Source organism: Rhinolophus ferrumequinum, chromosome 12 (genome assembly GCF_004115265.2).
Source record: "Rhinolophus ferrumequinum isolate MPI-CBG mRhiFer1 chromosome 12, mRhiFer1_v1.p, whole genome shotgun sequence".
NCBI classification, from domain to species: Eukaryota; Metazoa; Chordata; class Mammalia; order Chiroptera; family Rhinolophidae; genus Rhinolophus; species Rhinolophus ferrumequinum.
In genome coordinates this window covers 71,088,261-71,115,850 of record NC_046295.1, presented here as the reverse complement: position 1 = coordinate 71,115,850, position 27,590 = coordinate 71,088,261, and the positions used below count along the sequence as shown (strand labels likewise).

Genomic DNA, 27,590 nt, shown 5'->3' with positions numbered 1-27,590 from the left:
TTTATTACAGTATTTGGTTTTGGTTGTTTTGTTTTATTATTAGTTATTGTTGTTAATCTCTTACTGTGCCTAGTCTCATAGTTCTAGGTATGTATGTATGAGGAAAAACATAGTATGTATAGGGTTCGGAACTAGCCATGGTTTCAGACATCCACTAGGGGTCTTGGAACATATTGCCCGAGGATAAGGGGGGCTGACTGCACTGTGAAGTGAGGAGAATACAGGCTTCAGAGTCTATACATTTAGGTTGTAATCCACGATCTGTTATAAACTTACAGAGTGAACTGGGGCAGGCCATTGAACCCCTTGAGGTCTCAGTTTTTCCATAGGTATGTCCAAGAGATTTAGTTAAATGTTCTCTGTGAGGGCCTTTTCCTCTCTGGTATTCTATTAGGTGGGGAGAAAAAAGTGTTTGAGGTAAGATCATTAATGCTGATTAAGATTTATTAGTTCATTCTTTCACCAACCTTTATTAAGTGCCTATTATCTGCCACACACTAAAAATAGACCCTAGGACACAGAATGAAAAGTCCTTGCTCTCAAAAGAGCCCAGACACAAAAGAGTACATACTGCGTGAGTCTAGGTGTCAGAAACTCTAGAAAAGATCAGTCTTTAATGACAGAAAGTAGACCAGTGATTTCCTGAGGCAGGAGGGTGATTGACTGGGATTGGATCGCAACAGAACTTTTTGGGGTGATGGACATATTTTATACCTATGCTAATACAGTAGCTACTAGCCTCATGTGGCTATTTAAATTTAATTAAGATAAAATCTCGAAAAATTCAGTTCCTCATTCACAGTTGCAGGGTTCAAAAGTCACATGCAGTTAGTGGCTACTCTTTTTTTTTTTTTATGGTGCCAATTTTAAATAGTTTTATTTAAGACATTGCATTTTCCACTTTACAATACAGTGCATATAAAGTACATCGTTATTTCCTTTCCCTGTGCACATATTCCATATTCAAATATTAAGAATGCCCAGTTTTCTTACTATAACAGCTCAACTTTAAAACTGCTGTGAATTTGCTACAAATTTGGGTCCTTCCATATTTTATGTGGAACAATGCTAAATTTATGCTCAAGGTTAGCTTAATCAACCTCTTCAATGGTGGGTCCAGAAGAGGCACCACCAGAAGGAGGGGCTCCACCACCAGGGAAGCCTCCAGGCATCCCCCCTGGCATGCCTCCTGCACTCTGGTATAGCTTGGTAATGATGGGATTGCAGACTTTTTCCAGCTCTTTCTGCTGATGTTCAAATTCTTCCTTCTCTGCAGTCTGATTCTTATCAAGCCAGTTGATGACTTCATTGCACTTATCAAGAATCTTCTGTTTGTCTTCATCATTGATCTTGCCTTGGAGTTTTTCATCTTCAACAGTTGCTTTCATGTTAAATGCATAGGATTCAAGTGAATTCTTGGAAGATACCTTGTCCCTCTGCTTCTCATCTTCAGCTTTGTACTTCTCAGCTTCCTGGACCATGCGCTCGATGTCTTCCTTGCTCAGGCGACCCTTGTCATTAGTGATGGTAATCTTGTTCTCTTTTCCTGTACTTTTATCCACAGCAGAGACATTGAGGATGCCATTGGCATCAATATCAAAAGTGACTTCAATCTGAGGAACACCACGAGGTGCAGGAGGTATGCCTGTGAGTTCAAACTTGCCAAGCAAGTTGTTATCCTTGGTCATGGCCCTCTCACCTTCATAAACCTGAATGAGCACACCAGGCTGGTTGTCAGAATACGTAGTGAAGGTCTGTGTCTGCTTGGTAGGAATGGTAGTATTGTGCTTGATGAGGACAGTCATGACTCCACCAGCAGTTTCAATGCCAAGGGAAAGAGGAGTGACATCCAACAGCAGCAAATCTTGAACATTTTCAGATTTGTCTCCAGATAGGATGGCTGCCTGGACAGCTGCACCATAAGCAACAGCCTCATCAGGGTTGATGCTCTTATTCAACTCTTTTCCATTGAAGAAGTCCTGTAGGAGTTTCTGAATCTTGGGGATACGGGTAGAACCACCCACCAGGACAATATCATGGATTTGGGACTTGTCGAGCTTGGCATCCCGAAGGGCTTTCTCTACAGGGTCCAGGGTGCCACGGAAAAGGTCAGCATTCAATTCTTCAAATCGGGCACGAGTGATAGAGGTATAGAAGTCAATTCCTTCATAGAGCGAATCAATCTCAATACTGGCTTGGGTGTTGGAAGAGAGTGTACGCTTAGCACGTTCACAAGCTGTACGGAGGCGACGGACAGCCCTCTTGTTCTCACTGATGTCCTTCTTATGCTTGCGCTTGAACTCTGCAATGAAATGGTTGACCATCCGGTTGTCAAAGTCTTCTCCACCTAAGTGGGTGTCTCCAGCTGTAGATTTGACCTCAAAGATTCCATCTTCAATTGTGAGAATTGACACATCAAAAGTGCCACCTCCCAAGTCAAAGATCAGCACATTCCTTTCAGCTCCAACCTTTTTGTCTAAGCCATAAGCAATAGCAGCAGCAGTTGGTTTGTTGATGATTCTAAGCACATTGAGACCAGCAATAGTTCCAGCATCTTTGGTAGCCTGACGCTGAGAGTCATTGAAGTAAGCAGGTACTGTGACAACAGCATTGGTAACAGTCTTCCCAAGGTAGGCTTCTGCAATTTCCTTCATCTTTGTCAAAACCATTGAAGACACTTCTTCTGGATAGAAACTTTTTGTCTCTCCCTTGTATTCTACTTGGACCTTAGGCCTGCCAGCATCATTCACCACCATGAAGGGCCAATGCTTCATATCGGATTGAACAACAGTATCATCAAATCTACGTCCAATGAGGCGTTTGGCATCAAACACCGTGTTGGTGGGGTTCATTGCAACTTGATTCTTTGCAGCATCACCGATCAATCGTTCGGTATCAGTAAAAGCGACATAACTTGGGGTGGTTCGGTTTCCCTGATCATTGGCAATTATTTCCACTTTTCCGTGTTGGAAGACACCCACACAAGAGTAGGTGGTGCCCAGATCAATGCCAACTGCAGGTCCCTTAGACATGGTTGCTTCTGTGTAAATGCGTCTCACGAAGAAGACAGATCCTGACGCCTAACCCCGCGTTCAATGAGCTTAGTGGCTACTCTTTTGGACAGTGCAGATTTGGAACATTTCCACCATCCCGGAAAGTTCCAGAAGGTTCTTTTGGGGAGCACTGTTCCACATCTTGAGTGTGGTGGTTGGTGGTTACATGGATATATAATTTTGCCCTAACTCCTCAGAATGTATACTTAAAATGGATGCATTTTATTGTATGTAAACCATATCTCAATAAAATTGATTTAAAATAAAGTCCTGCTCTCAAGGAGCTCCCAGTCTAATAGAGGAGACAGCCAAGTGAACAACAGACAGTTACAGAGCTGTGTGAGTGCCATCAAAGAGACAAGCCCAGGGTGTCCTGGAAGTCGAGAGGTGGGGCAGCTATCCAAACAGGGTCCCAGAACTTTCTCTTAAACCATGGTTGGAGGAACTCTGGGAATTAGGCATAGAGGGGGAAGGAAAAGTATTTTAGACTATAAGAACCACTAGCATAAAGAGTTCCTTTGGGTGAGTTAGAAAAATATGCCCTTTGGAATGGACTCAGCTTTGGGAAGCAGAGCATGGACTGGATTTCAGCCTCCCCCTGCCTTTGGGCTGGGTGTCCTCATGCAGGGCACAACCTGTGCAGTGGAGTGGCCTGCCAGACAGAGGGGAAGGCATATGCAAAGGCACATACTTACAGCCATCCCTTTGAGGAAGCAGGTGCTGCGGCCACTTACTTGTGGTTTTCCTCCCTAGGTCCTCACCTGCTTTTTCAATAGAAATCCACTGCACTTAAGTGACAGGTAAGTTTACACCCTTTCTTGCAAGTCACAATCAAGACGTCAGTGTTTTTTTAGTATATGTGCTGCCGAAGCAAGCACAACATCAGTGCTTTTTTTAATCTGCAAAATTTCCAGGCAGTTGATTGAGTCAATTACCCTTCTTTGCCTACAACTACTGCTGGTTTACATATTCAAATGTGCAGCTGGCAAGTGTGTTCAAAAGGTCTTGGCACGTTAGGATAGTTTTCCCAATAGCCTTTGACTCTCTTCTAACCAGCTTCCAGGTTTAGATGCAAAGGGATCTGGCCGTGGTACTGAGGATGATCAATTCAGGCAGGAGGATCTCGATTTGGGACGAATCTAGGCTTTCTGTAAGTTTCCAAAAGTTCAGGAGTGCCAGTTTTGGGAATTAGGAAATTAAGGTCCAAATTCCTTTCTCTGTCACTGGATTGCTGTATGACTTTGGGGAAATTGGTTTACGTCTCTTGAGCCTCGATTTCCTTATCTGTAAAGGATAACGACTTCTCTCTGAATTGCAAGAGAGCATGGAGGGATGAAGAGCGTGATATGGGCTCTGTAGGTGGTGGTGTATCAAACGGCTATTTTATTTCTTCTGGCCTTAAAAAGTGTGAAACTAGGGCCCATACGGTGTGTACAGGTTTCTGTCCTCGTCTGGTAGGGCATAGATCTTGCTTGTAAAACACCTTTCTCCTACCCGTCAATCAGAATGACTCGATCTCTTCTCTTTGTGCCCCTTGAATCTTACTGTTATTTGTCTTATAACAACAAAGCGTTTTAAGATGTTTTATTTGATTTATAATTACTTATGTGCACATCAACCAGCTTCTGAAGGCAGGATACCGGTAACTCCGTGAAAGCCACCATGGCATAGCAACTAAGAACACGGGCTTTAGAATGAAATCTGGGCTCAATTCCCAGCTTCACCACTTAGCAGCTGTGTGGTCAAGCAAATCCTATCCTCTCTGAGCCTCAGTTTGTCAACTATGAAACTGGAGCATAATCAGTCCTTTTCATATGGTTATTTGTGAGGATTGAATGTAAAGTTTGAACACAGTGCCTGGCATATAGAAAGAGCTCAGTACAGGGCAGCTAATATCAGTTATTCATGGGCTGTCAGTGCGGGTGGGGGCGGGGGGTTCAATGTTGTGGTCTAATGCACTGAGCTGACAAATAAGGAAGCAAACCCAGAACGTTGAACTGGCAGGTCTAAGGTGATATCATGGTGATGAGTGCTACCCTCTCTAGCTCCAGAATCCACATGCTGTCACCTTATAAGGGGGCATTTCTCATTCCTTTTCCCATCTTGAGAAAAGTCAGGACTGAGTGAATCTGACTACTGAGTACCTACGATGTGCACAGCCCGGGACCACATGTGGGGCCTACAAGGCGTCACTGGCTCAGTACCCAGCATGCTCTGGAGACGACAGCGGGTACTGGCTGGGCACTGGTCAAGGACGCTGATGGGGAGGCTGGCTGGGGGACTTCTTCAGAGCCAGGGGCAGGGTGCTGTGCTGGGAAAGCTGCTGACCTGGGGACAAGACTGACCTGGGTTTGAATCTTGGCGCACCTACGCATTTGAACGGTGACCTGGGCAAATCTAGGACAAATGTGTAACAAACGAAATAATGATAGTAATGGATTATGACCCATAAGATAAAGGAAGTGTCTACAAGTCCATACTGATTTAAATAAACAACCGAATAAATGGGGGAGATGAGAAAGCTCTTCCTTACATTAGAATTCTAACTAATAAATATAGAAGGCATGAGGAAAGTAGGAAATCACCAAGTGGCAAATACCACTGTAGTCATTGTGTTGGGTAAGAATTATCAATAGATGATCAGTGGGGGAAAGTTGGATGAAAAACAATACATTTGTATCGTCTCAAATATCACCCCCAGGATTCTTATTAATTATAAGAAAATAGTAATCTTACCACACAGAATCTTGGCAGATACCATTTTAGCCAAGAGATTGGAGTTAACATCACCAATGCGTGAGACATCTTAACGCCACCTGGCTTCTGATACCCTGAGAAAGGCACAGTGTCACCTGTGTGCTTTTCTTGCCAAAAGTGCATAATCCCAATCTAATCATGAGGAAACACCACATGAACCCAAATTAAGAAACATGCAATCCGATAACCGGCAAGAACTTCCATAAAGCTGTCAACGTCATGCAAGAAAGAAAGGAACTGCCACAGATTGGAGGAGAGTCAGGAGACGTGACAATGAAATGCAACGTGGGATCCTGGATGGGATCCTGAGCCAGAAAGAGGACACTAATGGGAACACTGATTAAATTTAAATAAGGTCTGTAGTAAATCATATTGCAGTAATTTCTTATTTTTGACAATTGTGCTATGGTTATGTAAGATGTTAATATTTTGGGAAGCTGGGTGAAGGCTCCACAAGGGATTCTTTGCACTATTTTTGCACCTTTTTTTCTAAGTCTGAAATTATTTCTAAATGAAAAGCTAAAAAAAGAAAGAAAGGGGAAGAGTGGCCTTTGGCCAAACTGTCCTCTCTCTGAGCCTTAGTTTCCTCATCTGTAGGACAGGGCAATAATTCCAATCTACCTCAGAGCGTCACCAGGATAAAATGAAATAGTGCACAGCAGCAATGTGTATGTGTTGACCCTATAAAAAGGTTTTCTTGCTGTTAGTAATGGCAGCTCACGTATTCTGAATGAGATGCTTGAGCTGCTAAAACTTCAGGAGGGTTCTACCCTAATGAGAAACATCTGTCTGCAAGCTACTTCCTCCCAGCCATTCAATATGACCTTGCTCAAGGAAATAATAATGCCAGCTTTGTGGCTGGGTGGCTGTTGTCAAGGAGATGGCGCCAGATAGCCCAGACAGCTGGTGGTAGTGACGTCACCTCCAGGCTTGGCAGAAAGAAAGGCCATGGTGAGACAGAGACAGGGCAAAGGGCTTCGTCCCTGACCATGAAAACAGGAAAAACAACTTCCCAAATAGCCTATCCTTTGTATGATTGATTCTATTTTCAGTTTCCAGGTTCACTAAAGGGTTTAGCACACCATCCAGGAACACGGTCATTTGCCGAATGGGGCAATGGATTAAATAAGAACTCTATTTCTTTATAGTTTCCAAAGTATCTAATTAGATAATGCAACTATGTGAGCTCAGCATTGTCTGCCCCATTTGACACGTAGGAAAACCAAGGAGGAATAAGCAGAAGGGACCCCAGGTCACAGAATAAGTTGCAGGAGTTTCCAGAGTGAGAATCCAGGTGCCTAGACTTCCAGTCCTGCATTCATTACTGCCCACACTAAGATTCACCTTGTGGCCACCTTGAAGCAGTTGCCCAAGGAGTAGAGTCGGGAGAACACATCTCTGAAATTCTGTTGTATGGATGTAGACATCACCTCTTAATTATAAATTCTAAAGTGGAGAAAAAGAAACGAATAGGAAACATAGGCTGTCTGAAACAATTAGGGTGTTGGTGTTGAGAGGACCTGAGCTCAAATCCCAGCTCTGCAGTGAGACCTTGAGAAAGTTCTTTTTACCTCTTTCAGCCTCAGTCTTCTCACCTGTAAGTGAAATGGGGATAATAGCGCCTACTCCAGAGGGCTGTGGTGATGGTAAAATGAGGTGGTGCATGTGATATGCCTGGCACAAGTGGCACAGACACTCAGAATATGTAAAGTCCTCTTCCTTGTTTTCTTTCTCAAGAGCTTTCAGCTGCTGGATGGAAAGTTAGTTCCCCCATCTGGGAAGTGATGATTTGTAACTTCGCCTCCCTCACCAGAACAGAGTTGCTCGTGCATTAGTAGAAATCACCTCCAGAGCTGGGCGGTCCTGAGACATCCATCCAGCCCAACCCTGTTATTTTACAGATGTGGAAACTGAGGCCCAGAGAAGAGAGATGGTCCGCCAAAGATCACAGAGAGTTGGTGGCCAAACCAGGGTGGGAATCCTGACACCCCAGCTTCCTTGCTGTTGGACATATGTAGTACTGGGAAGAACTGTTGGTTTCAGGGGTTCAAGGATTGCCCCTTCCCTGGGGCAGGCCATGCGGCATGCTGCTGGTTTCTGCACACTCTCTCAGACTGTTATTTTATTGCTGATTCTAGGAGTGGTTGAAGATCTGGGGAAGCAAGAGGGACAGGTATACACCATCACTATGAGCTTTGTAGGTTTACTACTGAGGTGGTGGTTGGTGGGGTGGAGGGACGGAGGGAGGGAGAGAGCGAGAGAGTGAGAGAGAGAGAGAGAGAGAGAGTGGGATACATGGGATTACCACTGACTGAGTTACTAAAGGTATCTCAGGTCATTCTTACCTCATGACAAAAACCTTGCAGAGTAGGTTTTAGCCCCATTTTCCAGATTGATTGAATCATTCCTTCAACATATATATTTAAACACCTGGTGGGTGTGATAGTTATGGGAGATATAACAGTAAACAATTCGGAACACAGTCTCTGCCCTTATGGAGCTTCCAGTTTAGTGCAAGAGGAAGACATTAAAAAACCCCCAAATGCAGAAGTTGTTATACTTGCAAAATGTGTTAAGTGCTACGAAGGAAAAACACCATTGCTGAGATTATAAGAAAGGGCTTGATTTACCTTCGAGAATTAGAGAAGGCCTCTTTCGGAAAGTAACTCTTCAATTGAAGAAGGAGGAAACTGACGGTGCGGGTGGTCTTATACATGATTGTAGGGAAAGTCACCATCTACCCACTTGCCCATCTTTTCAAGGTATTTTCATCCAGGGCTTTCCTGGTAGCAACCTTGAGATGGGGAGACGAAGGTTGAGTTCACTGGCCAAGTTCTGCCCCAATTATCCAGGTGTTTGGTGATGGCTCTGCTTTAAGGAAGGTCGCCAGGGTTATGCAGAGATCCCTGATGCAGCTGGCAGGAGCCACAGATCTGGCTTGAGGTGACAAACTTACTGTGCATGACTTTGGGCGAGTCATTTCCTTTCTGTGTGCCTCAGCTTGCCGACCTCAGGTGCGTTTGAGCCCTAGAGGTAATAAGGAATCATTAGGCGACAGACTGCATAGTAAGTGCCGCTGACCACTTGGCTCATAGGAAGGAGCTTGTTTGTTTCAAACTAAGTGCACAAATTACTACTTGAGTTGGGATTCTACAGGTTGGATTTTTCTAAAGCGAAGCAGCACCCGATTATCTGAGTTTCAAGACAAGGCAGAAGCCTTTTGGAAGCACACACTGCAAGGTTCGGGGTCATTATCCTAGAAACACACACACCAGGTTTTACGAATTCTGAGCATCCGTGAGGGGGTGCATTCCCGACTCCCGCTTCAATGAACCAACCGAGGCCGGCTTTCGCCCTCAGCAAAGATGGCGCCCGCCCCGCCTCGGCCTGGATACCCTCACAAAAAATGGCAGCTGGCCCCTCTGTCGTTCGACTCGCGGGCCCCAATGCGGACGCCCTGCCCTTTGTTAAGATGGCGCCTGCCCGCGCATCCCTGCCCGGCTTCGGGCCGCAGCCGGTCGGCTTCAGTGAAAGCTCCTCGGTGACCCCGCCTCGTTTCCGTAGGAAGAAGCGCCGGGAAAGATGGCGGCGGCTGCGGTTTGAATTCCAGCGGCGCCGCCAGAGTCCGAACAAGAGCTGGATTGGAGGGGGCGGGGACCTGGGGAACCCGGCGGGTCGCGACCGCGTGGGGAACCAGTGGTGCCGCTGCCACAAGCACCAGTGCTACCACCTCCTCTGTGTCCATGATGGACTCGGTGTTGGAAGAGGACGTCACCCTCCCCGGGACGCTCAGCGGCTGCAGGTGCGGCCCGCATTTTGGGGGTTCGCGATAACCGGGTCGGGGTTCCAGCTGTTGAGGGTTCGCTCCAACGGAGACTTGGGGTTTGCTCTTGAAGGTGTTTGAAGGTTTGCAGACAGGGGCAGTGTGTAAGGTGGGTTTTTTTGGGGTGCGGGGTGCCTCCTTAGGGACCCACCAGCTGATACTGAGTGGGGCGGGGGGGTACGACCTGCACCACACCCGCCTCTCGTATTTCGGGACATACGGGGAAGGGGATGTGAGGGACAGGTAAGGGATTCTCCGAAAGAGCGGGACAAGGGGGACCTCTTAGAGTGGACCCTTAGTGGAGGCTGGTTGGGGGCAGGACCTTGGGAGTTTGCTGTCATTATGGTGAGTGTAGTTGGTCTGTGCAGACTTTGCTAGGGGGTCACATAGTGGCCACCAAGACTGAGGCAGAGGTTAAGAACCTTGGCTGGAGTTGAACAGAATTGGGTTCAAGTCCAGCCCTTTAAACTAACTAGCTGTGTGACCTTGGTAGAGTGGCTCAACCTGCCTCCTCGTCTGTAAAATGGGGCTACTAGTAAAATCCACCCAACAGAGTCGGGGTGAGGGTTAAAGGAGAAGGTGTCTGCCCCTGTCCAGTAGTTTGTTTGGCAAGTGTAGTGCCTGGCACATAATCAGTGCCAAAAAATTGACTGTGTTGCCTCCATCATTGTCAGTAGAATGGGGAGTAATGGTCGAGAGAGTGGCCTCCCAAAGGACCTGCCCAACGAGGCAGTTGGAGTCCACATTGCTGGTGGCGCCGGTCTCTCTCCTTCTGGTAGGAAGGCCTGGCAGAGCCGGGCATGGCCCCAGGGCCAGGGCCCTTTGGTTGCCCAGGGCTCCTGGTTGGATAGTGAGTAGAAGGATGCAGAGGAGAGCCTGACTGAGAATCCGCAGTGTTTATCCAAATCTACTAGGGACAGGCTGCTTCTTTTAGTCAACAGACCCTAATTGAAAGGGTGACCATGTTATTTGTTGTGTAAACCCAGACACTTTTAAGAGTGAAATGGGCACAATTAATACATATGCCTGGACAGCAGGCATAAACAGGTCCAATCATGGGCAAACCTGGACAAATGGTTACTTTGTTTATTGAGAACCTACTGTGTATAAGGTCGAGAAGGCCCTTTGCAGCTCCTGCCTCGTTGGATCCTGTGGCAGTTCATGTCCCTTTCTCTTCATCTTACTAGACTACCCAGATATCTTGGGGGACGACCTCTCACCTGGATTGTCATATTTTCCTTCATGCCCCTAATAGTCCTTTATACCACAGCTTGAAAGCTCTTTCTAAAATGTACATCTGATCATCACAGTCTGCACTTTATGTTTAATGCTTCTCATGGCCGTTAAGATAAAGTCCATTATTCTCTCAGACAGCTTTTCTCATCTCAGTGCTAGTTGGCCAGACCTAGCTGGTGGGTTTCAATCCCAGTTCTGCCACTTATCAATCCTGTGACGTTGGACAAGTCACTTATTCTCTGGGAGCCTCAGTTTTCATCATCTGTAAAGTGGGTGAGTCTAGAAGCGTTTTAGCCCAGTGTCTGATCCAGCAACTCAGCAGATCATCAGATAGTCTCCCTTCCTTCCTCTCCCTGACTTCGCAGGGAGAAGGGGCTGCATATATTCCTGGCAACTAATCTCTTACTCACCTGCTCAGACCCTCCCCGGCTCCTTTCCAAACTCAGGATGGAGTTGTTTAATGCAGCTTCTAGGGTCGTTCCTAGTCTGGCCCATCAACTTCACAGCCTCCTTGGTCCTCCCTCTCCCTACCCTGTCTTCTCCCCGGGCTCACCTGGCTGCCAGATTCTTTGTCATGAATGCCTTGTCCTTTCTTACTTCTCGGCCTGTGCACTTTCTGTTCCTGCTGCTTGGATTGCCCTCCCTCCACCCCTTTGCCATATTAATGCCTACTGTTTTTCAGGTCTCACTTTAGATGTCACTGCGAGGAAGCCTTCACTGACAGTTCCCCATCCCCACGTGGGTCCTCTGTACTCTTCGAGCCACCCCATCCGTCACTGGCCCTATTGCAGCCCTTGTTCACCTCACTGGATTGTACTGATGAGCGCTGTCCAATAGAAATCTAATTGAGCAACATATGTAATTGAAAATTTTCTAGTAGCCACATTAAAAAAGTAAAAAGAAACAGGTGAAAATAACTTTAATAATATATTTTATTGAACTCAGTATTTCCATATATGATCATTCTAACTTGTAAACAGCAAACTGTTACTAATGAGATAGTTTATGTTCTTTTCTGTCTTACTGACTCTTTGGAGTCTGGTATGTATTTCACACTTGCAGCACTTCCCAGCTTGGGTTACCCACATGTCAGGTGCTCAGTGGGCACACGTGGCCGATGGCGCCTGTATTGGACAGTGCAGGTGTGCAGTTAACTTGTCTGTCTCCCAGATTAGACTCTGACCTATTTATTTACGAGCAGGGGCTGCATTTTAATCATCTTTGTAGCCCTAGGTCCTCACCAGGTATCTGGCTCATAAATGGGGTTCAGTAGCTATTTGTTAACACTGAATAAAAAGCGATCTTTTTAGGTGACAGTATTATCCCCTTTTCACAGGTGAGGGCCCTGAGTCTCAGAGAGGTGGATAGTCGGGGCTCCACAAAAAGTACATGATCGAGCCAGGATGTAAATCCAGGCCTACTGACTCCAAAGCCTGGCTCTCAGTATCCTGTTCGGCTTTCCAGTTCGTTCTCTGAACCTATTCTGAGAGGATTCTGGAGGATTCCACGGAGCTGCTGGGACTTGAATTGGCCCTTAAAGAACAGCAGAAATGTTCTGAGAGCCAGGTTCTCCATTAGGTGGGCACAGTGGAAGAGAAAAATCCCTAGAATGGAGTCACCTCGTCTTCTGCTAATATGAGTACTCTTGTGCTTGGTAATTTCCAAGCCCCAGTTGTAGAGACTAAACTGGAGTCCAGTTTGTGCTCAGACTTTTGTTGAATTAGAACAGTGTGCAGCACTCTCTCCAAACCTGATCACCGGTGGGTGCCCCAAATTGCTCCAGCCCTGTGAGATTTAGGCCCAGATTCCAGCTCCAGGAACCTTGTCCAAGCGAAGGCCCTTTGTAAGCCCTGCCTGGTGGTGGTCAGAGAACCTGGCTCTGTACTCAGGATGACTGGGCTTGAATCCTGCTTCCACCAGGTACTAGCTATATTGCTTGAGTAATTCACTTAACCCTTCTGAGCCTCAGTTTCTCTTCAGTGATAATATCTATTTTATTGGGTGGCTGGATGAAGCGAGATTCTGTATATTATGTGCCTGGCTCCGACTAGGGAGCGCATTGAATGTTAGCTGATTTTGTTATCAGATTCTGCTGTTTCCTGGACAAAATCCTCTGTGCCCACAACCCTGGATCTATCCCTTTGTTTTCATGCCCAGGATTCTGCCTCTCCCTAACTGTGAGCTTTGTAAGACCTAGGCCCAACTTCTTCATCTTCATCTAGGTTCCTCCATTACATGGCCATTAAGAGTTTACTGTCTGCTATGGGGCAGACCAAAAAAGAAGTGTTTTCCTATAGGTTTGTATTTTCCTAAAAGTGTGTACTTTCTCAGGCAAAGAGTGCCTTTATGAAATTTTGTAGAAGGAGGTTGAGGAAGACGATGGTGGAATGAGATTTCTAGTGAAGTCTTGAAAGCTTGAGCCAAGGCTGACCTGGGATCGGGGGTACCCCTCGACTGAGGTTTGAGGAGAGCACTCCTCGTCACCAGTGTAAGCTCAGTGAGGGCAGGGAGCGTGTCTGGCTTGTAACCCACTGTATCTTTAGACCGGGGACCGTGTCTGGCACATAGTAGAGGCTCAACAAATGTTTGCTGAATGAATCAATTTTGTTCAGTCTCTGAAAAGATAAATGCCATGTACACATGGCCTCCATATTTAGTAGTGAAATGCTGCTTTGTAATCACTGAAAAAGTGCACTCAGTCCACTGGCACAGTCTTTCTGGAACACAATTTGGCATTATCTGTTAACATTAAAAGTGCCTGGTGCTTTTATGTTTTTGTTTTTTAACAATTTCATTGAATTATAATTTCTATGCCATGAAGTTCACCCTTTTAAAATGTACTGTTTAATGATTTTTTAGTATATTTACAAAGTTGTGCAACCATCAGTATAATCTAACTTTAGAACATTTTCATCATCCGAAAAAATGGTGCCCATTAGCAGTCTCTCCCTGTCTCAGTCAGCTGGGTACCACAGACTGGGTGACTTACAGACAACAGAAATTGTTTCTCACCATTTTAGAGGCTGGAAGTCCAAAATCAGGGTGCCGGCATGGTCAGGTTAGTGAGCCCCTTACCTGGGTTGCACACTGCTGAACTCCCATCGTATCCTCAGGGGAAAGAGAGTAGAGAGAAGAAGCTCTCTCAGCTCTTATAAGGGCCCTAATCTCACTTATGAGGACCCCACCCTTATGACCCCATCTAACCCTAATTACCTCCCCAAACCCCACCTCTTAATACCATCACATGGGGAGGGGAGCGCTTCAACATGAATTTTGGGGGAACACAAATATTTGGTCCATAACACTCACCTTCTCTGCTTTCCCCTACCTCAATCCTAGTCCATCATAATCTATTTTTTGTCTATAGAATTACCTATTCTAGACATTTCATATATATGGGATCTTACAATATGTTTTGTGAGCTTCATCCATGTGGTACCATGTGTCGGTACTTCATTCTTTTTTATGGCTGAATAATATTCCATTTTGTACATGTACCACCTTTTGTTTATTCATTCATTGGCCGATGACATTTGGGTTATTTTTACTTTTTTGGCTATTATGAATAATATTGCTATGAACACTTATTTGTATAGAAGTATGTTTTCATTTCTCTTTGCATATATACCTGGGAGTGGAATTGCTGGGTCACGTATTTATGCATAATTGCTGGGTCACACTGTATGTAACATTTTGAGGAACTGTCCAGCTCTTTGCCAAAGTAGCTGCATCATTTTATATGTTCATCAACAGTGTCTGAGGGTTCTTATTTCTCCACAGCCTCACCAGCACTTATTGTCTGTCATTTTGCTTGTAGCCGTCCTTGGAGGTGCCGTACGGTATCTCATTGTGGGATTGGTTATTTGCATTCCCCTAATGACTAATGATGTTGAGTATTTTTTCATGTGCTTATTGGCTATTTGTATATTTTCAAATCCTTTGCCCATAAAAAAATGTGAATATGTTTTGATCCAGCAGTTCTCCTTCTTATCTATCCTTGAGAAATCCTCATGCATGTGCATGAGACCTGTATGAGGATATTTGTACAGTATTGTTTGTAAAAGGAAGAACTTGGAAACAAATTGAATTATATCAGGGGATTGGTAAATACAGATCCTTTCAAAAGTGTCTTTTAGACTATGACCCATTGGCAACTCATGAAATTTAATTTAGAAGGTTGCATCCAGAATTTAAAAAAATGGAATAGAACAGAATAGAAAACATTTCAAGAATTTAGGGTAATATATTTCTTTCTATGGGTCATGGGCAATAATAAAGTTTGAAAAATAATGCTATAGAAATATTGAGGTAGATAGATTTGTACTGTCGTGAAAACATCCTTAGGATACATTAAGTGAAGGAAAGATGCTACAGAATAATATATACAGTTTGATTGCATGTATTTATTTTTAAGCCACAAAATAAAACTCTATGTATATAAATATGAGGTATGATCAAAAAATGTGAATGTTTAAATAAAAAAACTTTATTACAGTAAAAGACACATTGCCGTTAATCCCCCTCAGAATACTCCCCCTTGCTTTGAACACACTTATCCATTGTTCATGCCACTTTCTGAAGCAGTTCTGGAAGTCCTCTTTTGTGAGTGTCTTTAGTTGCACTGTTGTGGCTGCCTTGATGTCCTGAAGGATTCAAAACTTTCATGGTCATTTTGACTTTGGGGAAGAGCCAGAAGTTGTACGGTTCCAGATCCGGTGAATAAGGTGGATGAGGACACACCGTAATGTTTTTATTTGACAGAAATTGCCATGTACCAGAAGCAATGTGTGACAGGGAGCATTGTCATGATGGAGGATGAACTAAAGACACTCATGAAAGAGGACTTCCAGAACTGCTTTAGAAAGCAGCAAGAACGATGGGATGAGTGTGTTCAAAGTGAGGGGGAGTGTTTTGAGGGGGATTAATGGCAATGTGTCTTTTACTGTAATAACATTTTTTTTTATTTAAACATTCACCGTATCTTTTGATCACACCTCATACATAGAAAAAGGTCTGGAAGGATACATGTCTTGCTGATAACAGGGGTTACCTCTTAGGAGGAGATTAAGACAGGAGTGAGGAGTAGTCAGAGAACTTCAGGCTTATCTGTATTTTTGTATTTATAATATTACTTCTCTAAGAATAAATAACATAGAATGACAAACGAATTGTTGAAGACAAACAAAAGTGTACTTGTTGGTGTAATTGTTTTCTGAGTGTGATGTCCAGTCCCTCCCATGGCTCTCCGCCCTTCAGCAGTGAGACGCTTAGGCCTTGTTGGGTCTGTGGCGTGAATGGACAGTTGTTGCTGCCATATGCAGGCCCAGAAAGAGACTGGTCCTTTTGAGTGGCCGCAGAGCAAGATAGGATGAGGGGCCAAAGCTCAGGTGAGTGTCCATTCGTTACTCAGCAAGTGGTTTTCCACTTGATAGACAGCAGCTGCGCGGCTCTGCGCTGCCCAGCACTCACTGGCACCCCGCTGCCTCGGTTCATTTGGACCTCGCCACAGCCCCCTCGTGAAAGGTGTTCGAGGCGCCAGGGTGGTGAAGAGGTGAAGAGCGGGGGCTGGAAATCAGGCCAGCTTGGGCTGGGCAGCTTACGAACTGTGCCGGGCCTCTGCTTCCTCATTTAAACAAGTGGCAGCATTTAAAAACTACCACCTACCACAGAAGGGCTGTGGTGAGGCGTGAGTGGGAGGCTGCCTGTCCTGTCCCACGTGTGGGCCCACTCAGCGTGGGCGCCCTCCAGGGTAGGTTTGTTAGGATTGTGCTGGATTTTGCTCTCAGCTTTGCCGCTACTGCTTTGTGATTTTGAGCAAGTAAGTCCCTTCCCCTTTCTGGGCTTTACTTTCCCCCATCTGTACCATGTGAAAACCACATCTGAGTCTGCTTCCTTTGCTTGCATAGTTTTGATTTCTTGTGGGGCTCCATGAAGCCCCAGCCTTCGTTCTCAGGCTAAAAATGAGTGATCAGAACGGGAAGAGGGACCTACTTAGAGCTGGAAGGGTAGCTGGAACGGACTGGATTGTGCGGATGACAGAGTCATAGCATTTAAAAAGTGGGTAGGTAAAGCCCAAGTGGAAATTTGGGAGGAACCAGACAGGAATTTCTGCATTACATAGTGGTTTCTTCTGAGAGTTGGGATGTCAGGTGTCATTTTTCAAATTTTAGTGTTTGCCTCTCGGAAACTTGTCTAAACTAAAAAACTAAACTAAAAACTAAACTAAACTAAAAAAAAAAGTTTTTTTTAGACTTTTTTTTTTTTTTTATTGGGGAAGGGGAACAGGACTTTATTGGGGAACAGTGTGTACTTCCAGGAATATTTTCCCAGTCAAGTTGTTCTTTCAATCTTAGTTGTGGAGGGTGCCGTTCATCTTCAAGCTGTTCTCCTTTCAGTCTTAGTTGTGGAGGGCGCAGCTCAGCTCCAGGTCCAGTTGCCGTTGCTAGTTGCAATGGGGCACAGCCCTCCATCCCTTGCGGGAGTCAAACCGGCAACCTTGTAGTTGAGAGGACGTGCTCCAACCAACTGAGCCATCCGGGAGGCAGCTCAGCTCAAGGTGCTGTGTTCAATCTTAGTTGCAGGGGGCACTGCCCACCATCCCTTGCAGGACTCGAGGAGTTGAACCGGCAACCTTGTGGTTGAGAGCCCACTGGCCCATGTGGGAATCGAACCGGCAGCCTTCGGAGTTAGGAGCATGGAGCTCCAACCGCCTGAGCCACTGGGCCAGCCCCAGGTGGTTTTTAACCGTGATTGATCTTGGCGTGCATAATTGATGGGCCATTTCATCCAGTGGGAAGAATTCAGTGGCTGTGTTGGGGAGAACCCCCAGATTGGGAATGTAGAGACTCGACTGTAGCCTACGCTCAACCAATAACCTGCTGTGTGCCCTGGGCCTCTGGACCACCATCTGCAAAAGGTGGTGGTTGAACTTGATTTTAATTTTTAAAATTCAGTTTAGAAGATGGAGTTCGTGGGGCAGCTGGTTAGCTCAGTTGGTTAGAGCGCGATGGTCGTAACACCAGGGTTGCCGGTTCGATCCCCACATGGACCACTGTGAGCTGCACCCTCCACAACTAGATTGAAACAACTACTTGACTTGGAGCTGATGGGTCCTGGAAAAACACACTTAAATAAAAGTTTTTTTTTTTTAAAAAAAAAGAAAGAAAAAATATGGAGTTTGTCCTTTCTAGTGATGCTTACTGGAGGAAATTGAGAATTACACAAAATTAGTAAGGAAAATATCTCTCATTTTCCTACAAATGATGATTTTTAATATTTCCTTTGTCTCATTATGTGTTCGTAGCCCACCTAATTTCCAAGAAGCATTTGAGGTTACTTTAGTATATATGTTTCTTAATTGAGGACATAGTCTACTTAAGTTTTATTCAGTTATCTTTATAGCAGACATATTTTATGTATTCATTCTCTTGATGTTGGAATTTAATGATATTCAGTTTTTTGCTTGGCCCTCATCTTGGAGGTGCATTCCAACTTTAAACTTTGGTGATCAGGCAGAATTGTCTTAGGACCAGAATGGATTTAGATTTAGAGGAAAGAGCAAACTGCCAAGAAGTCGAGCCGAGCCTCCACCAACTCCTAGTTTACAGTTTGGGACAGGGAAGTTTCACTGGGCTCGGATTCTGGACTTGGTTCTCCTCCCAACTGTCATGTGACTGGCGAGGCCCCCGAAATGATCTGGGTCTTAGTGCCTTCCTGTGAAAAATGTGTGGAACTGCAGGGAATTGGGTAGCGCTCATGATGGTAACTTATAAATTATAAAGCGCTATAAGTGTCAAGGTGACAGTGATATTGTGCTCCCATTTATGGGGTACCCACAGTATGCCAGGTAACTTTGCTGGGCACTTTGTGTCTTGTTTAATTGTCAGTTACTCTGTGAAGTAGCCGTGCTTCTTCTTTCACAGATGAAGGAAGCAAAGAGGTATGTAGCAGAGCTTAGAACAGAATCCAGGGAAGTGTCTTCTGGGTTAAGCCCCATCTTCTTTTATGGTTTCGTTTTGTCAGTGTCACCAGATCTCCACTGAACCCATTTTTATAATTTTCCTGGTAAAACTTTTTGGATCAGTGAATTTTGCATTTAAACATTCTTAAAGCATCTGGATTGGTGCCTGATTCTGGAACGCGTACTTTTTGGTTGTGATAGGCATATTAATAATAGTAATGACAAAAACAATCGATGTCGCTTATTAAGTGTTTATGTAATTAACTCATTTAATCTTTGCAGCTAGAGTGGTACCCCCATGTAACAGATTCAGAGTGAGAAATTCAGAAACTTAAGTAGCTTAAATTCGGCACTGTGCCTACACAGAGCACTCGTGTGAGTGAATGAATGAACGAGTGAATGACCGCCGGCACTGAAGGTCACTTGGCTCTTAAGGGTTAGAGCTGGCACTCAGCCCCAGAGCCTGAGTTTTTGTCCTCTGCACTGCATGTCACCCAGGTCGCTCAGCTCTTGGTCCCTGCTTGGCCTGATGGTTGTCATGTGCAGTCTAGGCACTCTTAACGGTCTCTGTTGTTCGAACACTAACTCATCTCTCATGCACATGTTCTCTCCTAGTGGCCTTGTTCCCAAGTTACCCGATGACCTGCGTGGCATCAGCCCTGGTGCTGGTTTGGGAAACGGTGGTAAGTACACACAGCCGGGCATTCTCTTGAGTAAGAAAAGGGAAGTAGAAACCAGACCACAAAGGCCTGGAGGCCTTGAGCCTGAAACCGGGCTCTGCTGTCCCTGGGGCCTGCTGGGTGCTCCCAGTAGGTGCTCAGTATGTTATATGCGTGTCGATTGGTTACTCACTTCCTTTCATAAACACTGGACTAGAGGACTTGTTGTCGTTTAGGCCGTATTTCCTGAGTTTTCTTTCTTGCTACCAAGCTTGGGGATCCAGTCAGTGTTTGCTGAACTGAATGCCTGCACGGAGCCTGGACGTTGAATTGATGGCTAAGTCAGGCAGGGAGGATCTCTGTTCCCCACTGCTGAGTGGCGGGAGGCCCAGGAGAGCTGCTGTCTGAACTTCTGTGTGCCAAGGTCTTCCTGGCAGGCGCTGGATGCCATGTGTGTTCTGAGGCCCGGCATTCCTACACGGGCTTGCCCTTTGGAGACAAATAGCTGGTTAGCCCACAGGAGACGGCGCTGAGTAAATAAGCAGTCTGTTGTGGTTAAGCTGGATTATGAAGAAAATTTCTGCTTTGCAGTGTGGATTTTGCTAAGCGTTCTTCATAATTTTTGTTTCTGAAAAAAGTGAAAGGTATCATAAGTATCTGTGGAAGGTGCTAATAATTTGACTTGTTGAAATGTCTTAGAGATATTTTGGCTTGTGTTTTTTCCTCTTCTCCAAAGCAATGAGCTATGTGCAAAAGGAAGAAGTTCTTAGAGCAGATATAAGTGCCACAGGGTTTATCCCTTGGAGAATGCTTTAGCTGACAGGCCACCTTCAGGTTTTCCTTCAGAACGTGTTAACTTTTTCTTTTAACACAAAATCCAACAGTTGCAGTTTCTTCTCTTCATGCCCAGGCAGTCAGAAGCAGACATCGGTAGGCCTGCTCCTTAATTCAGCCCATGTGTCCGTCTGCTTCCTGCCAGGCTCTGGGCTGAGCCCTGGGAAGAAGCTTTGAACACGTTCCAGTTAGGCCGAGAAGGCCATTAAACAAAGAATTATTATGATAAATCACGTGATGAATGGAATGAGGGAAGAAAGAGAAGGTGCTGTCAGGGGAGAAGAGGGAGATTTACCTTGGTGAGTGGAGGAGGTGGGTCAGGGAAGAATTTCCCAAGAAACTGATATTGAAGAGTGAATGGGCTCTCGACAGGCACAGATACGGGGCAGCGTGTCCCGTTTGAGGACAGGAAGACAAGCCTCTGTGCCCGTAGTCGGGCGACAGGGCTCGTCACGGCCTGCCCTACCCACTCCTGGACCGCTCTCCTGAGTGGTTTCCCCACGCCCACTGCCCCCTCTGCACTTTCCATGGGACGCTGCTTCTTCCTTTGTCCCCTCCTCGGCCTGCCGCCTCGGTCGGACGCCGCTCACGGCCCTCCGTGGCTCTCTTCAGGCTGCCTGAGGTGCGCGTTCCTCTCTGAACCTTCCGTATTTCACCTCATGTATTCCTGTTGGCTACTTCACAAATATCCAGAATCAGACCACATCTGACTCACTCATCCTCTGACCATTCTGGTCTAAGACCCCGTGATCTCCGGCTTGGATTATCCCAATGCTCTCCTAGTTACTAAGTGCCTTTCAGTTTCTTCTCAGCGAGGCAGCCAGAGGGAGCCTGTAGAAACCAAAGTGCGATCATGTCATGCCTTAGCCCAGAATCCTCAGTTGGCTCCTCCGAGTGCTGAGAAGAGCCTGCGAGGCCGTACACAGCATGTCCCCCCATAGCTCGCTTGCCTCCTCTCCGGTCCCGTTTGTTTATTGCCCTCTGGTCCAGTGGCATCGTGGCTGGTCCTCAGATCCACTGGACATGCTCCCACCTCAGGCCTCTCCCTTCCCACTTCTCTTCAGGTCTGCCCAGATGTCACCTTCTCAGTGACACCTTCCTTAAAGTGGCAATCCACCTTATTTAAAACGGCAATCCTCACTCCACCCTTGGTATTTCCTATCCTTATCCACTTTATTTTTCGCCATAGCAGTTATCACGTTTTGACATTCTATCTAATTACCCTATTATTTTGTTTATTGTCTGTCTCCTCCCTGTGGAGTATCGGCTCCATTTGTTTGTTTCCTGAGCTAGCCACATCCAGAGTGATGCCTAGCAGAGAATAGGCCTCCCTGCATGTCTGTTGGAGGATTGCTTTCATTCACTCAACACACATTTACTCAACACCTCAGAAGTGCCCCGCCCTTTGTGCAGCACAGCGGTTTGTTTCCTTCTCTGTCTTGCCCACTAGGTTGGGGACCTTGGGTGCAGGTCACTGTCTTCTATTCACTGTTGCTTCCCCAACACCTAGCGTGGCTCTTGGCACAGAGTAGGGGTGTAATACATGTTTGCTGAGTTAAAGAAGCTGTGGAAATATTTGGGTTTTGGCAAAGTCTTCAATCATTCCAAAGCAGGAATCAGCAGTTTCCGATCCACTGCCTGCTTTTGAAAATAAGCTTTTATTGGATCTTTCATTGTTCATTTGTTTATGAATTGTCTGTGGCTGTTTTTATGCAGCAACAGAAGAGTTCGTAATGTGGTTGTAACAGATTTTAGGCTTTATGTTATTTTACGAGGACATGTAGCTTGCAAAGCCTGTTATGGTCTGGTGTCTTAAGAAAAAGGTTGCCAACCCCTGCTGTCAAATCAGTTAGACATGTTTTGTTTTAATTGCTGACTTGTGAAGAGGAGATCCTGGTCAGCAAAATCACCTTATGACAAGCAGTAAAAAAGTACGTATCAGGACCATTCTGCTTTGCCATATGACCCAAGCATTTCCTTGGTTCATCCTCTGACGCATTACGTTGGGGCTAGTTTAAGTAATTTGTAAATCTTTGAAATCTAATGGTGTAGAGCTTTCCCTAGGCTCAAATCAGTAAATCACAACAGACAGAAAGTACCAGCAGAATATACTGTGGAAGCTATTCACGTTTTTTTGGTCTCTGGACTCTATTCCCTAATAGGGATGCTGGGCAATTTGCAGACTGTGATGTTTTGTCTATTTTACCTTTTTATAGTGCTCCCAAATGTGTCAGAAGAAACGGTGTCTCCCACCAGAGCACGGAACATGAAGGACTTTGAAAATGTAAGTGGAAATACCAAGTCACCCTCCCCAACAAATCATGTCTTCTGCCGCGGTCTGAGCAGCCCCAGGAGGGAGGTGTATTTCTCAAGCTGAGTCTAAGCTGGGTAATGCCAGCGTTAGGAGGAGTGCCGTGTCCCGTGGGCATTCGCTGTGACTGACATACCTACGCAGTCCGCCCTTTATACATGGGCCAGGTCTGGGCTCCAACAGGATCAGCAGCTTCCAGCTTGGGGGAGGATGGTATATTTCCGGTGTCCCGAGTGTGAGGGTATTTCCATATTGCACAGTTGAGAGGAGCTCATATTTGTCAAGGGCTTTCCTATAATGTCAGGTGCCTTGTTTATGGTCCCTATTTAATCTTTGCTACAACTCTGGGAGGGATCTTGTATTATCCCCATTTTACAGATAAGGACTCACATAATACTTGAGTGGCAGAGCTGGGATTTGAATCCAGGTTTTAATGCCTCCAAAGCGATTATTCTTTCCACCACACCGGGCCGACTCCTTGTGTTCTGTAGGCTTCATCTTTGTTGCTGTTGAATGAAACGCGAGCAGCCTGGGCCCAGTGCGGGGTGGTAATTGTCTGAGAATGGACTATTTGGTGCTAGATTTCACTTCTGTACTTAATGTCTTCCAGCACTGTGTCTTCATTTGTTAGCGGAGGGGGGTTTGTTGTCAACTAACAGGAAAATAAGGTTATTTTCCCGATTCCAATCCTCCTTAACAACTTACCTGTTCAGTGCTCTCATCTCTCATGGGAGGAATTAGACCCTTCTTCATTTGTAACCAAATGAAATCCATACTATGCAAGATACGGGAGATATTTATCAGAGGGAACATGGAGGACACAGAGAAGGACGTTCCACAATTACGTTTCTCTCTCCCCAGTTGTCTGTACAGAACAGAGCGGTACTGTCTCTGGATTTAATTTAGAATACTCATTACTGCTAATAGTCATCTGCAAACCACTGGTGACCAATTGAAGAAATGACTTGTCAGATCTCTAATGGAAACAAGTAATTTCTGAGCTTTGAGTTGTTGTAATTTCAGCTGTACAACTTGATCTGTGCTGTGGGGTCTGGGGCCTCAAACGAATGAGATTTGATTATTTCACATTGTGTATAATTAAAATGTGCTCTACTATTAAATGGTTGTTCCTGTTTTATCATAAGAGTAATAATAGTTACTTCTTAGTGAGCTCTTGCTCTGAGCTGGGCACTTTAAATGTCAGGCTCTTTATATACTAGTTACGTTAATATTAAAGCAGCCCTGCAAGACAGTGAGTGTTATTTAACTTGCGAGGGGCACACTTTTGAATTTTATTTCTAGATGGAAAAATGTAATCGAATCCTCGAATTTTGGTTTCACATTTGATCATCTGCCTTTTGAACTGGGAGGAATCTTAGAATCGAATCCAACCCTGTATTATATGTAGGAGAAACTGAGGCCCAGGGATGTGATATGGCAAAGCTGTACTCAGAGTCAGTCTGTTTTCATCCACTTCTTCTGGGTGACCTTGGGCCAGTCCGTTAACCTTCTGTATTTTCCTTGTCTTAAAAATGGGCATGATAATAGTTTCTACTTCACGGTGCTGTTGCGAGGATTAAATGAGTGAATACTGTGTTTCCCCGAAAATAAGACCTAACCGGAAGATAAGCCCTAGCATGATTTTTCAGGATGACATCCCCTGAACATGAGCCCTAATGCGTCTTTTGGAGCAAAAATTAATATAAGCCCTGGTCTTATTTTTGGGGAACACGGTATATGTGAAGCACACATACCTAAGAGAGTTCCTTCTGTGTGTCAGCTATTGCTCCTTCTTACTGTTATTGGTATACTTATTCTTGTTATTTTTTTCTATTCTGCAAGTGATTTAAGTTTCCCTTGCGCAGACGTGTTCTTGGTGACCTAAATACTATTTTTCTTAAAGGCAAGAGAGAACCTTCCATGCCAATATGTTTTAGGATTTATGTTTTTTCCTTTATGGCTGTGGTCCTTTGGCTGCTGTTAGGTTTTTATGGCATTAATATTTTTTACTATAGCATTTTCAAGAGCGAATTCTGCAGTCGAAATTGAAATGACCACACTGTTCTCAATGGCTCCCTTTTAGGCCTTTAGAAGTCACTGAAAATTTTCATCTGGTTTGAGCTACCAAACGCGTGATCTCTGTGTTGAGGTAGTCTGAACTTTCTGTGGGATGCTTAACAGGAATTGCTCTTGGCATCTAATGCTAATTTTAAAGTCCACATGCATATTAAAGAGGAGGCTGGAATACTTTTGGTTTAGAGGGGAAACGTCTGATTCCTCTTTTTCTGGTCTCAGGTGACGGATACCTGGACGTCAAGGGGATTTCGAAAGACAGAGTCCTCCTTCTGGTTTTGCTTAGAGTTCATCCGTTCATCAGTGAATATTGTCAAATCTATACCCTGTGCCAGGCTATGCCAGAGGCGCGGGAATTTACAGTAGATTAATACCAGGTATATCTCCCTGTCAGGAGGCTAACCGTCTACTTGGGGAGAGGACAGGAAAATACTGCAGTGATGGATGTAAGGGCAGGGTGCTGTGTGGCATAGAGCAGGGGCCCTGAACCTGGCCTGGGGGGTTCAGGGAAGCCTCCCTGCAGGAGGTGTTCCTTGAGTTGGGTCATCAGGGACAAGGAGGGATTAGCCAAGGTGAGAGGACTAATCCCAGGCACAAGGACTCACATATGGAACCGTAGAGAAAGGCACGATAGGGTGTGATGAGTGCAGGGACTGGTAAGTTCCCTTTGGCTGGAAGGAGGCCGTGTGAGAGGGCTTTAGAGAAGTGAGGCTAGTGAAGCAGGCAGGGGTCTTATATGTTGTACTGCTTTGTTTCATTTTGTCCTGAAGATGAAGGGGAGCCAGTGATGCTTTTAATCTGGGGAGGAAAATGGCCAGAATTAAGCTTTCAGATTATCCAGTCTGGGGCCTGCAAGGCGGAAGCAAAGCTGGTGACAGTGTGATCGGTGGAAAGGCTGCTGCGTGTGGTGTGGGGAAGGGATGACGTTGCCGCTAACTAAGGGAGGGGGTCAGGAGATGTGCAGGAGAAAGTCTGAAGGTCAGACTGGGGAGCTCCAGCAGTCATCTCATCCAGGCCCGTCATTTGACACGTGACGTGGGGACGCTGAAGCCCCGAGAGTTAGAGGGACGTACTCAGGCTTTGGACTCCGCTCTTCCGGCTCAGGAAGTCTTTCTACTCCAATCCGCTGCTGTGCAAATCCTCACGCTGACGTGCGACAACCACATGCCTTCTTTTGCCTCTTTGAGCTGGTCTTCCATTGCCTAATCCCGTCATTAGCTGAAGGTATAATCACCTGTACGGCAGGCCATATTGGTAGGAAGCTGGCACGTCAGTTTGTTCTTCAGAGGGAGCCTGTCTTATTGGTCTTTTCTAGATGGTAATGTAGTTGGGAGCTCCTGGACCAGAGGAGGCCTGGCTGAGGCAGTGCTTTGCATGTACTGACACACACTACACATACTTGACCTTGTGTGACCTGTTCTCTCTCTCTCTCTCTCTCTCTCTCAAAATTTTTTGAGTGAGTGGGGAAGACCCAGAATCTGGTTCTGCATATCCAGTCAGTCCAGGTAGCAATCTTGACTGATTTTTCTGTGACCTTCCTGATGGAAAATGACGTGGGTAGCTTTCCACCTGTGTTATTAGTAGGGACCCCCATTATTTTCTTTCACGGCAGGCACTCAGCACCCTGTCTTTTTTTAATTTTAATGTTTTACTTAGTTTCAGGTGTACAAAGCAACATACTCGTTAGACATTTACACCCCTCACAAAGTGATAACCGCCCCCAAACTCTACTACCCCTCTGACATTGTCAGCACCTTGCCTTTCCCACCATGGGTCTTATGGCTGTGGATGTGTTCATTTATGGAAATAACCTGTATCTCCTCTGCTCTCTTCCTGATAGCACTGAACCTCACAAGGTGATAGGCACTTCATAAATATTTGTTGGTTAAACGAATGTCTGAGTTTGTATAAGATACTGAACCTGTAACTTTTGGTTGCCTGATGTGTAACGTGGAAAGTAGTATTTTTTCATAGGGTTGTGGTGAGCATTAGGTAACATATGCTTAGGACGGGCCTTCAGCAGAGGGCGGCCCCAGGGACTGTTAATAGGGTGGCCAAAGACCGTGCAGAGTGGAGGGAGATGAGCAGGGTGGGGGCTGCAGGGCCCGAGTCAGAGGGGAGCACGCCGTCTGTCAGGAGGGCAAGGTGAAGCTATGAAGGGGGAGCAGGGGTGCGATCAGAACGAGGCAGGAGACCTGCAAGTGTGTGGGGTGCAGGTCAGTGGGCTTGGAGGACTGTCTGTAGCTGGCAGGGTGGGTATTGCATCCACTCCAGTGGGTGTTGCATCCACTCTGCTGCTGGTTCTGCACAAGACGCGGCCTGACAGTGCCATGGGCCTCTGGAATCAAGTTTGGCTCATGGCTGGAGGGGATATCTAGGAGGCGGTCAGGACAGCGGCTTGTCCTGTGGTATGGTGCCCTCCTGCTTCCAGGACTGAATGCTCTGAGTCCTCATACCTCTGCGTGTCCTGGCCATGCCCTCCAAAAACGCGGCCAGATGGCAGGCTGGGCAGTATAAATTTTAACAATCTTTTGGAAGGCCCTTTGGGAAGAGATTTTGATAGTCATAAAAAAAATACTACTCTTGAGCCCGCTAATCCATTTTGGGACAATCTATCCTAAGGAAACAATTCAGTGGAAGGAAAAAGCTCTGTGCTGAAGGTGTCTGTTGTCACATTGTGTGTAATTGTGAGAAATTGGGAACAAGGGAATTATATTTTTTACATTTGTTATTTCTTTGGCTTCTTGCAATAGGCCTGTGATGAAGGTATTTCACAGATGAGGAAGTTGAGGTTGGAGAGATGAAATGACTTGCTCACGAGCTTGATGTGATTGAGAGACTCAAAGCAGTGAAAATTCAAGCCTGGCCTTTCTGATCATAAAGT

General features: G+C 45.6%; 2 protein-coding genes across 5 annotated transcripts in view; one reads left to right on the top strand and one right to left on the bottom strand.

The window, feature by feature from the left end:
- Nucleotides 1-847: 847 nt before the first annotated feature.
- Nucleotides 848-3,091, bottom strand: LOC117032481 (heat shock cognate 71 kDa protein-like). Its single transcript, XM_033124041.1, has one exon. It carries the CDS (start codon nucleotides 3,030-3,032, stop codon nucleotides 1,092-1,094), a length of 1,941 nt encoding a protein of 646 aa, XP_032979932.1. The 5' UTR covers nucleotides 3,033-3,091; the 3' UTR covers nucleotides 848-1,091.
- Nucleotides 3,092-9,364: 6,273 nt separating this feature from the next.
- The window catches only part of CDK5RAP2 (CDK5 regulatory subunit associated protein 2), a 169,538-nt gene continuing 151,312 nt past the window's right edge, over nucleotides 9,365-27,590 (top strand). For all 4 annotated transcript variants that reach the window (XM_033123488.1, XM_033123489.1, XM_033123491.1 and 1 more), the window contains exons 1-3: nucleotides 9,365-9,612; nucleotides 19,445-19,512; nucleotides 22,539-22,606. In XM_033123488.1, the coding sequence (XP_032979379.1) occupies nucleotides 9,554-9,612; nucleotides 19,445-19,512; nucleotides 22,539-22,606 (195 nt within the window). In that variant the 5' untranslated portion in view covers nucleotides 9,365-9,553. The remainder of the gene's footprint in view (nucleotides 9,613-19,444; nucleotides 19,513-22,538; nucleotides 22,607-27,590) is intronic.

Excerpts from the sequence above, each read along its gene's own strand:
- LOC117032481 (XM_033124041.1), bottom strand. The coding sequence starts at position 3,032 with ATGTCTAAGGGACCTGCAGTTGGCATTGATCTGGGCACCACCTACTCT.